Here is a 12,781-nt window from a genome sequence, read left to right on the forward strand (position 1 = left end):
ATATCTCTTATCTTTCTACGGATTTATGTCATATAGCACATAATATTCATTATTATTATTATGTGCTATGGTTTATGCATGTTTTGTAATATACTGTACATTAATATTTTATTAGAAACACTTGTCAGTATAACAATTCAATTTGATTTATAAGCAGTTTACATTGATGTCTAGCTTCTAGTATTTACTAGTTTACACTTAAGTTAAATTTAAAACCAAAAAGTCACTGGCAAATGTTGCGGGAAAGTTTCTAGGGAAAATCCACAACTTTGATGGGGATATAAGGCACACATCATATGATTAATCTGTGTAAACGAAATTGTAGGTACCTTCAAGTCACAAAACACATTTTAAAATGTACAAATGTAATATCTATAATATTACAAAAATGTCTTTTCATAACGTAAAACTGGGTGAGTTAGCCTGAAACTTCGTACAAAGAAAGATAGCTAAAATACCTAGGCTTATTGCCGTTATGATATTTTTACTGATTTATTTCACCCAGATATTTGAAGTTTTAAACTTTTGAAAGGAAACATCAATTGACCTACATGGTGACAAAAAGAAAATCACAATGGTAACATATGTTCTTTTGAATTTTGATCCATCTTTTTTTTTTGGAAGTATTTCTTCCATTCAACTGCTTGAATTGCTCATCCAAAGAAAAACATCTTTTCTTCAAGGGCATATTTTATGGTACTATTTAGTTTGTATAATTGATAACGGGGAATTGACTATATTTTGACAGTAGTTTTTAACGAATTTACCTACGTCCGTTTTTTTAACTAGCCGTTTCAGTTCAGTTCTTAGAATTAAAAAGATTCACTTAACAAGAATTACTAGAATTACTTGTAGGTTTTACTCAACAACACGAGTAACGGATCAATGAAGTTGAACGATTGAGAGAAAAGAAGTAAAATTGTAATACTTCGAACTTAAACTAATCAGCTGTTATAGACCCAGCTGTTAAACTAAGACCATTTTAGTTGTTAATGAGTGGTGCAATTAGTGTTTGTTACAACGATTCGTGTGCATCGTCAGTGGCAATGAGATACACGAAAAAATAACCTCTCTTAGAAGTGAGTTATTGTTAGTAATTAAAAAAATGCCGAAGGTAAAGTAGTGTACAGAAATCACGTAAGTGATAAGTCGTTTATTCAGCAAAATTAAAAAAAAAAATACATTAGCTACGTCAAAAACATAATGAAATATTTACATTAACTAAAAATTCTCTTATCTATTTATTAATAGGCATCTAAATTGGGAATTATATTGGGCCTTAAAACGTCCTCAATTTGAGACGGCACTAGAATGTCTCACGTTGAGCAGATGGTCTCTGCTGCAGTTAGGGTTGCTGCTGTGACTGCGCGACTGCTGAGCTGATGGGTGAATGTGTGTATGTGCGTTTTTTATTCGCTTGTGTATATTATAATATATTAGATTAAGATATATCTATGATATTGTATTCCTTTATGTTAGCCAGGTTCATTCCTTCTTTACAGGATTATTATATTTGTCAATTTAGTTTTTACTCTGTTTTTCATTATGTACTTGATTTTTTTATTGTTGTATAAAGTTAGTATATGTTGTAAATAGTTGTTTTTAAACCCCACTTTTTATTGGTCACCTTTTGAGGGCTAATTAAGATTAGTGTAGCCTAATCAATGATTAACTTCGCTTGAAAACCGGGAGGAGTTAATCCACTTCCAGAAATGTTGGAAAAAAAATTATAACATTCTAGAAGCAACTTCAACATAAGTTTTAAAAACTTAAATTTAATAATAAATTTAATTTAATATAAATTTAACTATTAAATATTTGGAATCATCAATTTCGAATGAACTGGATTATTGGTTCAATAAAATGTGTATAATTCCACAGTTCTTTTGGCCTTAACAATGTTCATGAATAGATAAACCATGTATGTTTTCAGAACACAAACCCCTCCAATGACGGAAGCGAATTTCCCTTAAGAAGAAGGTATTTCCGTAGGTGGAACGGCAAGACCTAGACCCGGGACCGATATTTACTTATTATTATGATGCAGAGACCAAAAACACAATTATTTTATTTTTTGAAGCGTATTTGCGCTGGCCAGGGAGATGCCAGAGAACTAAAAATATCAACTATGTAAAATAACCAAAACATTGGCTAAAAGGAAATTCACAACCAAAAAACCAATCAAAAACAAGAAATTTTGAGACATAGTAAAAGGCAGCAAATCATACGATGGAAGGAATTATGTAAAGAAATTCTTAATAGACAGGTAAAGATGGAAGAAGGTATTGGCGATTAGAGATGCTGACCAATTGGGACAAAAAAAATTCACAGGCAAAAATTAAAGCTGCAATTAAGGAAATAAATAACAGGTATCAGCAATCTGACACATACTTTTCCCAGTAGCTTGTCAACTAAACTACCCATGTCATATGGGCAAGTGGCGGGAAAAACTATATTTTTAGGGTAAAATCACAAAAACTGCAATAACTTTTGAACCCTAATTTTTCAGCAATGGGGGTACTGTTTTGTTTAGACTAAAAGGACGATAACATACTGAATTATTATCAAAATCAATGTAGTACAACCACAGCTTAAAGAGACAGACTAAACATACTATTACCACTCAATGATGTTGCAGTGCACAGCTTGCCTATTGTATTTTCAGGGTCTATTTTCATCTAACATTACCAATTTCAGGGTGTCAGCCAAATTAGTAAATTTGGGCAACATCACCAGACTACTACTCTTCCTGTTGTAGTGAGCAAGGCATAAAGAGTGGAATTTGATCAATAATTTGTGGATTTATTCTCTTACACTATACACATTGAAACAACACACTTGCAACATTAGGTCATGTAAACAAAAAAGGCTCCATCTGCTTTTTCTACACAATATTAAATATCAAAAGACAAAAATAGGTCAAATTATAATTTATTTTGGATATGACTACAGTATTTGCAACATAAATATACGTAAATCGCTTCAAAATTACTATCAGTATGTAAAGGTTGGATAACATGATTGTAGTAATTGGTTCCTTAGTCCATGGTACTACTAACAAGGGACTTTAAAAATTGTTGAAAAACAGTAATTGGTTACAGAAAAAAAAAAAATAATTCCCATTTTATTTTTATGGAGAATAAGTAAACGTATGAAGAGCTGGATATTATTATAACTTCTTTTGATAATAAATGTTCTACTGGCTGGGATGAAATACCAATGCCAATAATTAAACAGGCTCAATTATATTTATTATTACTATTACTACATGTTATAAACTTTTCTATAATTTCAACAAATTTTCCCAAAAAAATTCTAAAAAAATATAAAATTAAACCTGGTTATAAAAATGGCAACCCAGAGGAAATGTGTAATTACAGGCCTCACTCATTGTTATGCTAATTTTCCAAAACTTTTGAGCAATTTATGCATATACAACTTTAAAATTTCTTAGAGGAAAATAATTTAATAAATTAAGAACAATTTGGTTTTAGAGAAGGAAGATCTGTGATTGACACAGGAGTTGATTTCTGTGAATCTATAATTAATTCAATTGATTCACAGGAAAAGGTAGTTGGATTATTCTTGGACTTAACAAAAGCCTTTGATAGCATCTCACATGATTTACTTCTTGAAAAAACTTAAATGTAACTAATCTTATCTTACAGGCAAGCATCAGTATGTCCCAATTGATCACATGAATAGCCATAACCAATTAATTACTTACACTTCCTTATTAAGTATGGTGTCCCTCAAGGATCAATATTGGGGCCCCTATATTACTCTTAATTTACTTGACTGACTTTCCCTCATTGATAGAATCTCCTAATCTTGATTGTTTATTTGCTGATGACATCAATATAAAAATATCCTAATTCAAATTCTGATGTGGAAGTCTCTTCTTTTGTTTAGCTTTCCAAATGTATCCAATGATGAAATAAATTTACTACCAAATCCAATAAAAACTAATTATAAAATTTTTCTTCATTTAGCAAAAATGCAGCTGAGTTTAGTATTTTTATGGATACAATTATACTAAATGAAGTTAAAACAATAAAATTTCTTGGATTACATAAAGATGATAAATTCAACAGGGATAGTCATGTTGAAATCGTTTTAAAAAATGTCACTTTTTAAGCCATATGCCATATTTTAAAACAGATGTCAAAAGTTAGTAGTTTAAAAACCTTAAAAATAGTATATTATTCCTTAATTGAATCACACATTCTTTTGGTTTGTGTCTTTATGGGGGCACATCTTTTAATCTAAATAGCATTCTGGAGTTTCAGAAAAAAAAACAGTTCGCATTATGTTAAAAGTAAAACTGAAATCAAAAGAACACGCTTAAGAGCACTTTAAAAATTGTGACTGTTTTTAGCTTATACATTTATCAAATACTCCTTTATATTAAATTAAATCATGGAAGAATACCAAAATTGAACTCTTTTCATAAGTATTTGACCAGAAAAGGTAGTGAATTGGCGTTCAACAAACATAATTTAAATTTATCAGTTTACGAGAAAATCCCATCTTATACCTGATAGTGGTGTTAAATATTTCAACAGCTTACCTGGAAATATAAAAAATATAACTAATTTTAATTAATTTAAAAAATGTTAAAATTATTTCTCACTAACAGATTCATGTATAAATTAGAAGATTTTTTTCCAACTTCCTGAAATTTGATTTATTGATAATAACAATATTCTCTGTAAAGGAGTCTTAGGTTTAATACAGTTGTTTTAGTTATTACAATGACACACAATGTGCAATATGAATAAAGTTACTTTGATCGATTGATAAAAAGTTGTATTTTGCTTGTTTATGGGTATATTTGGCAAATTGCTTTATTTCATCCTAAGCTATTATTATTTCACAAAAACACTTCTTTACCTTCCCTGTAGCAGCAAGCCAAAGTACTAGTTAAACTTAATGTTATTTAAATAGGGAATAATCTTACAAATTTAAGTGAAAATCCAATCAGGATGAAAATTTGCTTAGTCTGCAGGTTTGCTTGCTGTGGCGGGTGTATTTAATTTGAAGAAAAAAGCCCCCTCAAGCATGCCAAACATATGAATTTGAATTTATATGCTTAGTCTTCCTCAACACAAAATGTTGGAGTTGTTTGTATTATATATTGGCATTGAATTATTTTGAATTAAATCTTGAGATACTTTTAATAAGCAATAACAATGCAAATAGCGAAGCTGCAATTGAACGGATGTTGAAACCTTTTTAATATGGTTAAGTATTGTGTTGTAACAGTTACAATTTTGCTATTTGATGATGTATTGTAATAAGACAAGAGTTATTCTTAGCAGAATTTGTATGTCTGAGTAACACTTGTTTAATAAACACCTTTCAATTAATTTGTAACTAAAATATGTCTCAAGTCCTTAAAATGGGAAATGAACATGATGAGTTAGTAAATAAACAATCTTTGATATACAAATACTTTAATTACATAAAATATGCAATATTTATATATTTAACAATCTAGCGATAACATTATAATAAACAAAATATTCTTAATAACAATATCAAATGTATTAAGAGAAAGGATAAGGACTAGAATGGAAATATTTTTTCTAAAAGATACCAAATAATAAATTATATGCATGGAAAACCACTAGAGGGATTACAGTTTTTGTTAAACCCCTAAAAGTAATAATTATTCATACCTTTGTGCTCAATTGGCCACAACTTTTATATAAACAACGTGGAATCATTAGCTGTCTTTCACAGTCAAATTATTTTATTTTCAAATTTACTCAATGTGTGTCACAACGTTTATGAAAACTTTTATAAAATTATACATAAAGTAAAACTGCTATCAATGAAAGTAAAAAAAAAAACAGGTTTTTTGTAAATGGTGCTGGTTTAAGAGCGCTTGAAAAAAGTCACCACCACTAAAGCTGGCCTCTGACTGCCTAAAACTGCACAACCTAAAAATAGTGTTCCTATTGAAAATGGCTAATATAGCTATTTTCATTGGCACTGGACCATGTATTTTAGATCCTCACAGTTATAAATTTGTATAATCTGAAACGTCTCTGTAGTATTAAGGCAAATATAAGTGGTATTGAAACTGTGGGATCAAGAAATCATGCAACTAGAAGTAGCTCAAATACCCAGTTTATAGACTTATATGTTTATTAGCCAATCAGAAAGCCTGAAAACGCTAACAGAAAAACCGTTCCAGCAGAAGATTAAATTGTGTTTGTTGGACAACCCTTGTTATTCTGTGTAGAAGTGTTTATAGCATTGTTAAACATGTTCAGTAACGTATAATTCTATTGTCTTGACTTGGCCTATTGCCTGATTGTGTTTAATGGATAAATAAATTATTTGATTTTATTGTTTCTAAATGGTTTTTTAGAACTAAAAACGGAAAATCATTTTAAGGAATTATATGGATTTTTTTCAATAATAATGCCATGGAGTCTTGATAAAACTAAGTCAATTAATTAATACATAAAATAGTATTTTAACAAAAATAATTTACTTCCGATCGTGAAAATAACACAAATTAAGAATGTTGAATTAAGATGTACCACATGTTACATTCAACCTTCATCTCAGTGAAGGGACAGAACCGTTGACTGAGGCACGTTTAGCCTCAAAGTAAGTAGAAACAGCGTAAAACACTAGTTTGTCTTCAGTCGCTTGAGCTAACTCGAGAAACTTACGCCCTGACAGCTGGTCTTCGTTTTCAGATTCTATGGCGTACCTGAATAACAAAACAAACATTGTTAACTTTTAATGTAATTTATATTATAATTATTAATTATTACAGTACACCCTGTCATAACTGACCTTTTCGGGGCCAGGCTTACAAAGTCCCAACTATGTGAACAAGTAAAATACAGTAATATTTGACTGCTCCCCACAAGCTACTGAGTAGGGTTATCTGCTTTCATAAGGCTCATACTTTTCACCTCTTTTCATGGTATAAAAATGAGTGATGTGCCGATACCAAAATTTATAGATTCTCTATACCGATACCTGAAAAATCTATTCTCGATACCAATACCATTTTTGTATTGTTTTACCAAATTTTCTGAATGGATTGGTTATACTACATCAACCCTTGTCTTTATGTCCTTCCATTAAGTATTTTTGAGGTTTAATGGGGTGTTTTTAAAGCAAAGAAAAAATGTATGCAGCAATGATACATTCCAACTAGCCAATTTAAGTTTAAACCTTTCTAAAAACATTAAAAACTACCATATTAAAGATAGGCTAAATGAAAATCTAACAACAGAAATAAATACCCCCGCTGCAGCAAACCTGCAGACTAAGCAAATTTCAACTTGTCTGACCTTTTTACTAAAATATTTCCATAAATAAGACATATTTATTCCCAATTTAAATAACTAGATTTAACAAGTGCTTAGGTTTACTGCAACGGGGAAGGTAAAAAGTGTTTTTGACCATACTTCAATAGTATGTGATTAAATAAATAAATTTACCAAATTTTATCAACTTATATCCATAAACAAGTAAACTACAACAGTTTTCATTGTCTCCATAAGAATTTTTTAAAATAACATGGGAATTTTAAATTACACTTTTTTTTTCTCCGTAATCGTTAGGCATACAACAGCACTTCATTATACTAAATTATTTCTTTTTTGAAGCTCTACAAAATGGTTTAGAAATAAATTGCAAAATTCTTTTGTTTTTAGGGTCAAAAATGGAAAAAAACCCATTTTTACCCCATAACCCCCCCCCCCCCCCGTGCTCAGTGCGCACTGTAGGTTGTCACAGCAACTGTGTGTCATCATAGCGACGAGCCAATCACACATCTCGCACTGCGTTGTAGATTACGAATAGCTGTGTTCAAGACAATGCGATAGGTGATAGTTTAATCGTATCTCCTCAAAATTGCAAGCAATAATAATTGCGTCTTGACTGAGCCGAGCTTCGTGCTTATCAAACCTCGAATGCATGAACAACGTAGAATTGTGATAACTTTGTTTTCAATTGTACGGCACAAATTAAGTGTTATTTTAGTTTTTACTTGGTATTAAAAGCTCGGCTCAATCTTCGAGCTTTTTCATAATGCCTCCAGCCGAGCTGAATAATGAAAAGCTCGACCAAAAAGCTTGAAGATTCGAGTACTCGCACACCCCTAGTTTTTTTTTTTTTAGAAAGAGGATTGTTGTGTTTGGATGCTCATTAAGTGGCAATGCAGACTTCAGATTTCATTCTTGTTTTAGTGCAAGTACCTAAGTGCAGGCAGTATTTGGTGCTTGGAGAGCAGAACCTCAGTTATCTCTTGGCTGGCAGTGTTCAGCCTATGCAGCATGTCCAAGGCTAGTTGGTGGGCTGGAGGGTACAGGTTCTCGAGGGACAACAGCAAGCAAGCCTAAGTAAAGGACAGATTTGGTTTTGATTGAGAATTTCATAACTTTTGTATCGGAGGATTAGAGGAGTGACATTACTAATCTTGTGGGGTGACAATACTGCTCCACCTGAGTATAATCACCAGGTATAGCCAATTTTTTTATATAAAATAACTGAGATGAATGATCTACAAACAGATTGTGCTACTGTCTAAATTTCTATTTTCGCCCTCAGTTGTGTTTAATGTGATAGTTGATGTAAAATAATAAATTCTGTTTACACTAAACTGTTTTTTATTTTTATTTTTAAAGCTCCCGTACCCATATATAATCAAAATCAGTAATTTACATCAATACATTTACTCGATTCAACAACATTATATTTCATTCTAAAATTGGCCACAGCTTTGACATGGAGGTGGGTTGCTTGGTTCTAACCATGGTCAAAGGTAAAATTTTTTATAAAACTTGAAACAAATCAACTGTATATTAACAAGAACAGTATAAATGATGTCAAGTTGCAAAACATAACTCAGAACACATACTTCTCTAGGGGAGAGTATGAGAAGAGAATACTGATTATTTTATGAACTTGAACAAAAAATGAAAAATAGTTTTTATCTTGGGAATGATTGATTCTTAAAGCGAGCATATTTAATCACTGGTAGTCTTGAAATAAAATTGACAATTGTACTACTAGGTTAATAGTTGCATTATTCAGTTTTATGCATAACAATGCTACAAGTAATAAACAAGCATTACACTTGTCTCTCTATTTGTCGATTAGGTCTACAACATTGCATTGGTCGATTCATGATAGAAGTGGATGCGATGAAATAAATATGTATGTATGTAATAGGTATGCTTTCCATGCATACTCAACCCCCTTCAGATCCTGGTCTATATATGCAACGAAGCTGAAACGTCAGCAACTAGTGATTTTCCTAGTATTCCAACGTGGTCATGCCCAGAAGACCTATGACTTAGTGTTAGTGATTGTGACCATAGAAGCCTTACTTCGAAAATTAACTACTTGTGTACAAATACAACAAAATGGTCTATTCAAGTTGGTCACGGCAAACAAGAAGTAAAATAGTTAAACAGTTTGTTTAGTGTCTGACAAACAACTGTAAGATCAATTTAAATAATCTAGAAAACTTAATAAATATCGTACCAGAGGCTTAGAGTCAGAAACGACAAAATATTGCAGAAGCTGGTGAAGTTGGTAATAGGCTTTATTGAGTATCAAGGAGTTGATGACCAACTCATGAAGATAGTGTTGTACTGGGATCTGATGATCCGTCAGTGATCTCACATACTCCAGAAGCACCCACATTGCCAACTTACGGTTCCCTGCACAAGTCACATAAACGTTTACAAGATTGATGATTACGATGTTATACGGGGTTAGCGTGGTATATCACTTTAAGCCAATATGCCATATTGGGACTAAGCAATTAAACAAAGTCTCATAGTAAATCCTTAACCCGGGACCAATTTACTTTTTGGTTTTGAGGTCTCTGGAGGGAAACAATACCATCCGTTCAAATTCATACACAATGATCCATAATACTAATACTTCATACCAATTGAAAAATGTACAGACACATTACCTAAAATTTATTTGCAGCACAGATGTAAACTAACTATTTTTAATTTGAATACTTCATTTGACCCAGCTGATGACCTCTTGCAAGTTCAGTTGAAGCATATACAGCCTTCATCAACCCAGGCTCAGCTTAGTCAGACCCTTTTATAACACTAAATGTTCTCACCAGGTACATTAATTAAGTGTTTCTTACTTGGTGGACTATCTTCATTTATGAAGTCTGCCATCTTAGACAGTACATTGGTGTACATATCGGACTGGTCTATGACCACTCGTGTGACTAGAGAACTTTCAGAGACTTGACTGTCCACAGCACTCACTGGACTGGCCAACTGCCACTTGACATTCTGCAGCAACTTTTGCCGATACACTGCATTCAGCTTGTCAAACACTAAGGCTAACTCTTCTAGATTCTGATTGAGGCTCTGCGTTGCTTCTCGTAGTTCCTGCAGAGTGAAATCAAAATATTAATAATCAGAGACCCTCTAACTAATACAAGGTTTTCACAACTAAAGGTTCTCGATTAAGGTTTCTATTGAGCTAAGTTATAATCTAGGACCAACATCACACATACTTTTATTCATCCACTACTATTCTAGCTGGTTCCCAACCCTATGGGCCGATTAGTGTACTCAAAATAGCCAAATACTATGTGAACAAAATCGACATTCCTACCAAGTATGAATCGTATTCTGTAAATAGATGTCTGTGGACTGAGGTGTCAACAGGGGCCCGTCTTATAAAAAATACTATTCTAGTATTTACTAGTCCAGGGACTAGTTTTCTTGCAATCCGTACATGGTGCTTGGTATGTCAACTATCTCGGTGATGGGGACTCCAAAGCCTTTTTATCAGTTAGTGAGGCTAAGGTTTATGGAGATGTAGACATTAACAAACTTGAGTGCATTGGACACGTCCAAAAGCGGATGGGAACGCGCCTCCGCAATATGAAGAAGATGAGGAAAAAACTTAGCGACGGTCAATCGCTGTCGGGCAAAAACAAACTTACACTGGCTGTGATTCAAAAATTACAAACCTATTATGGACTAGCTATTAGGCGTAATACAACCAGTGTAGATGCTATGTATAAAGCTATCTGGGCTTTGTATTATCATGTAGCATCATCAAATGATAAGCCCATGCATGACCTTTGCCCCAACGATGCTGAGACCTGGTGCAAGTTTCAGAAATGCCTCAAATCAAAGGAAGAATATGACCATAGCAAACATTTTCATGTACCAGAAAATGTAATGGCTGCAATCAGACCTATTTTTACAGATCTTTCTGATGTTAAACTCCTTGAAAAGTGCGTGAAGGGAAAGACTCAAAACCCGAACGAGTCCTTGAATAACTTGATATGGTCATTTATTCCTAAACGTACTTTTGTAACTCTACCAACTTTGAAATATGGTGTGCATTCAGCAGTGTGTGCTTTTAATGATGGATTCAGAAGCAAAGTGGAAATCATGGAAAAATTTGGACTGTGGCCAGGGAAAAACTTAGTGCAGGCTGTTGCAAAGCTGGAAAAGTCACGCCTTCAGGAAGCAGAAAAAAGGGCTCAAGACCTTAAAAAAAAATCAGAAATCTGAGAGATTTGAAGAGGAAGAGGCTGGAAGATATGTATGAGGAAGCTGAAGATCCTGACAATCCAACCTACAGCTCTGGACACTACTGAGGAGAGGAGAACAGAAGAGGAACCTGCAAGTTAACGAAAACTGGTATGTTTTTTATTAAATTGCTCTTTCCGAAAGTGAATATTTTATAACTTAGATGTAAGTTTTCTCAGCTCCTATATAAGATAGACTTACCAAATTTTTATGACAGTATCCTGATATGATTAGCTAGTATGCTACATGGTAATTTTAAATTTCATTAAAAACAGTATTGTAAATAATTTTTTTATTTACAAAAAATATCAAAAAAAAGTCTAAATTTAAAAATTCCAGTAAAAATTGAAATTTTAACCTAGGTAAATAATTTCATGTAGCATACTAAATAAAAGGCTAATGAAAAGTACAAAAAAAAAATTATGTCTCTATCTTGTATAGTTTTTAAGATATGCTGCATAAAGTTAACATTGATTAATATAGGCGTTTACAGTCCCCTTAAGGAAAGGCTCTAGGCCAGGATTTTAAATGGTAGAAAAAGGAGGATAGCAGCTAGCTTACCTTGAAAGTGTGGGTAGGCCATAGAACCATGGTTTAATAGTCCATGGACTAGTAATACTAGTGTATTTTACAAGTCTACGTTTCAAAAACTTACTAATGTAAAATACTAGTTACTAGTGTAGGGACTAGTATTACTAGTGGTTTTTACTAGTGTAGGCAGCAAGTGTGTTTCATAAAGTTTTACTCTTGTAAATTCTTGCCATTTTCTACCAACCTCTCTTCACCCGTATTATTTGTAGTAGACTAGTATTTTTGAAAAGAGTGATATTTCATTACTGACATCATTGTAAAAATTAATTATTAAGTTCCTTTTTGCAAATTGGCTCCCGTTTGCAATTTTAGATTAAAAAATAGTTTTGTGAGTGCTAAATGATAATTATCAGACACAAATTAAAATGAATAAATGTGGCTAAGCACAAAATGAGTGAAATTGATGGATGTACATTACCCAATTAGAATAATTCTATAAGTTTTAAATTAGTGTGAAAGCTTACTTTTACTTTAGTTAAGTTTCATGGTTTTATTAACTATTAAGCTATAATAACACGGAGAAAAAATAGGCTTTGAGCGAAACCATATTAAACCGCATACCGTATTGTATCTTCAAAAATGTATCCAACATTGCAACATTAATCAGATTATTTTACACCCAAGGC

The 12,781-nt window shown here is 32.4% G+C and overlaps 1 protein-coding gene across 1 annotated transcript in view; it reads right to left on the minus strand.

Annotated features, from left to right (window-relative positions):
- Positions 1–5,526: 5,526 nt before the first annotated feature.
- Positions 5,527–12,781, minus strand: part of LOC128998539 (regulator of MON1-CCZ1 complex-like) — a 38,756-nt gene continuing 31,501 nt past the window's right edge. Inside the window, exons 10-13 of the mRNA XM_054424715.1 lie at positions 10,151–10,403; positions 9,523–9,701; positions 8,232–8,371; positions 5,527–6,730 (exon numbers count right to left, since the gene is read on the minus strand). Coding sequence (XP_054280690.1) covers positions 6,574–6,730; positions 8,232–8,371; positions 9,523–9,701; positions 10,151–10,403 — 729 coding nt within the window. The 3' untranslated portion in view covers positions 5,527–6,573. The remainder of the gene's footprint in view (positions 6,731–8,231; positions 8,372–9,522; positions 9,702–10,150; positions 10,404–12,781) is intronic.

The sequence above is a fragment of the Macrosteles quadrilineatus genome, unplaced genomic scaffold (genome assembly GCF_028750875.1).
Source record: "Macrosteles quadrilineatus isolate MER2022 unplaced genomic scaffold, UCM_ALF_1.0 Scaffold_7__1_contigs__length_78375512, whole genome shotgun sequence".
NCBI classification, from domain to species: Eukaryota; Metazoa; Arthropoda; class Insecta; order Hemiptera; family Cicadellidae; genus Macrosteles; species Macrosteles quadrilineatus.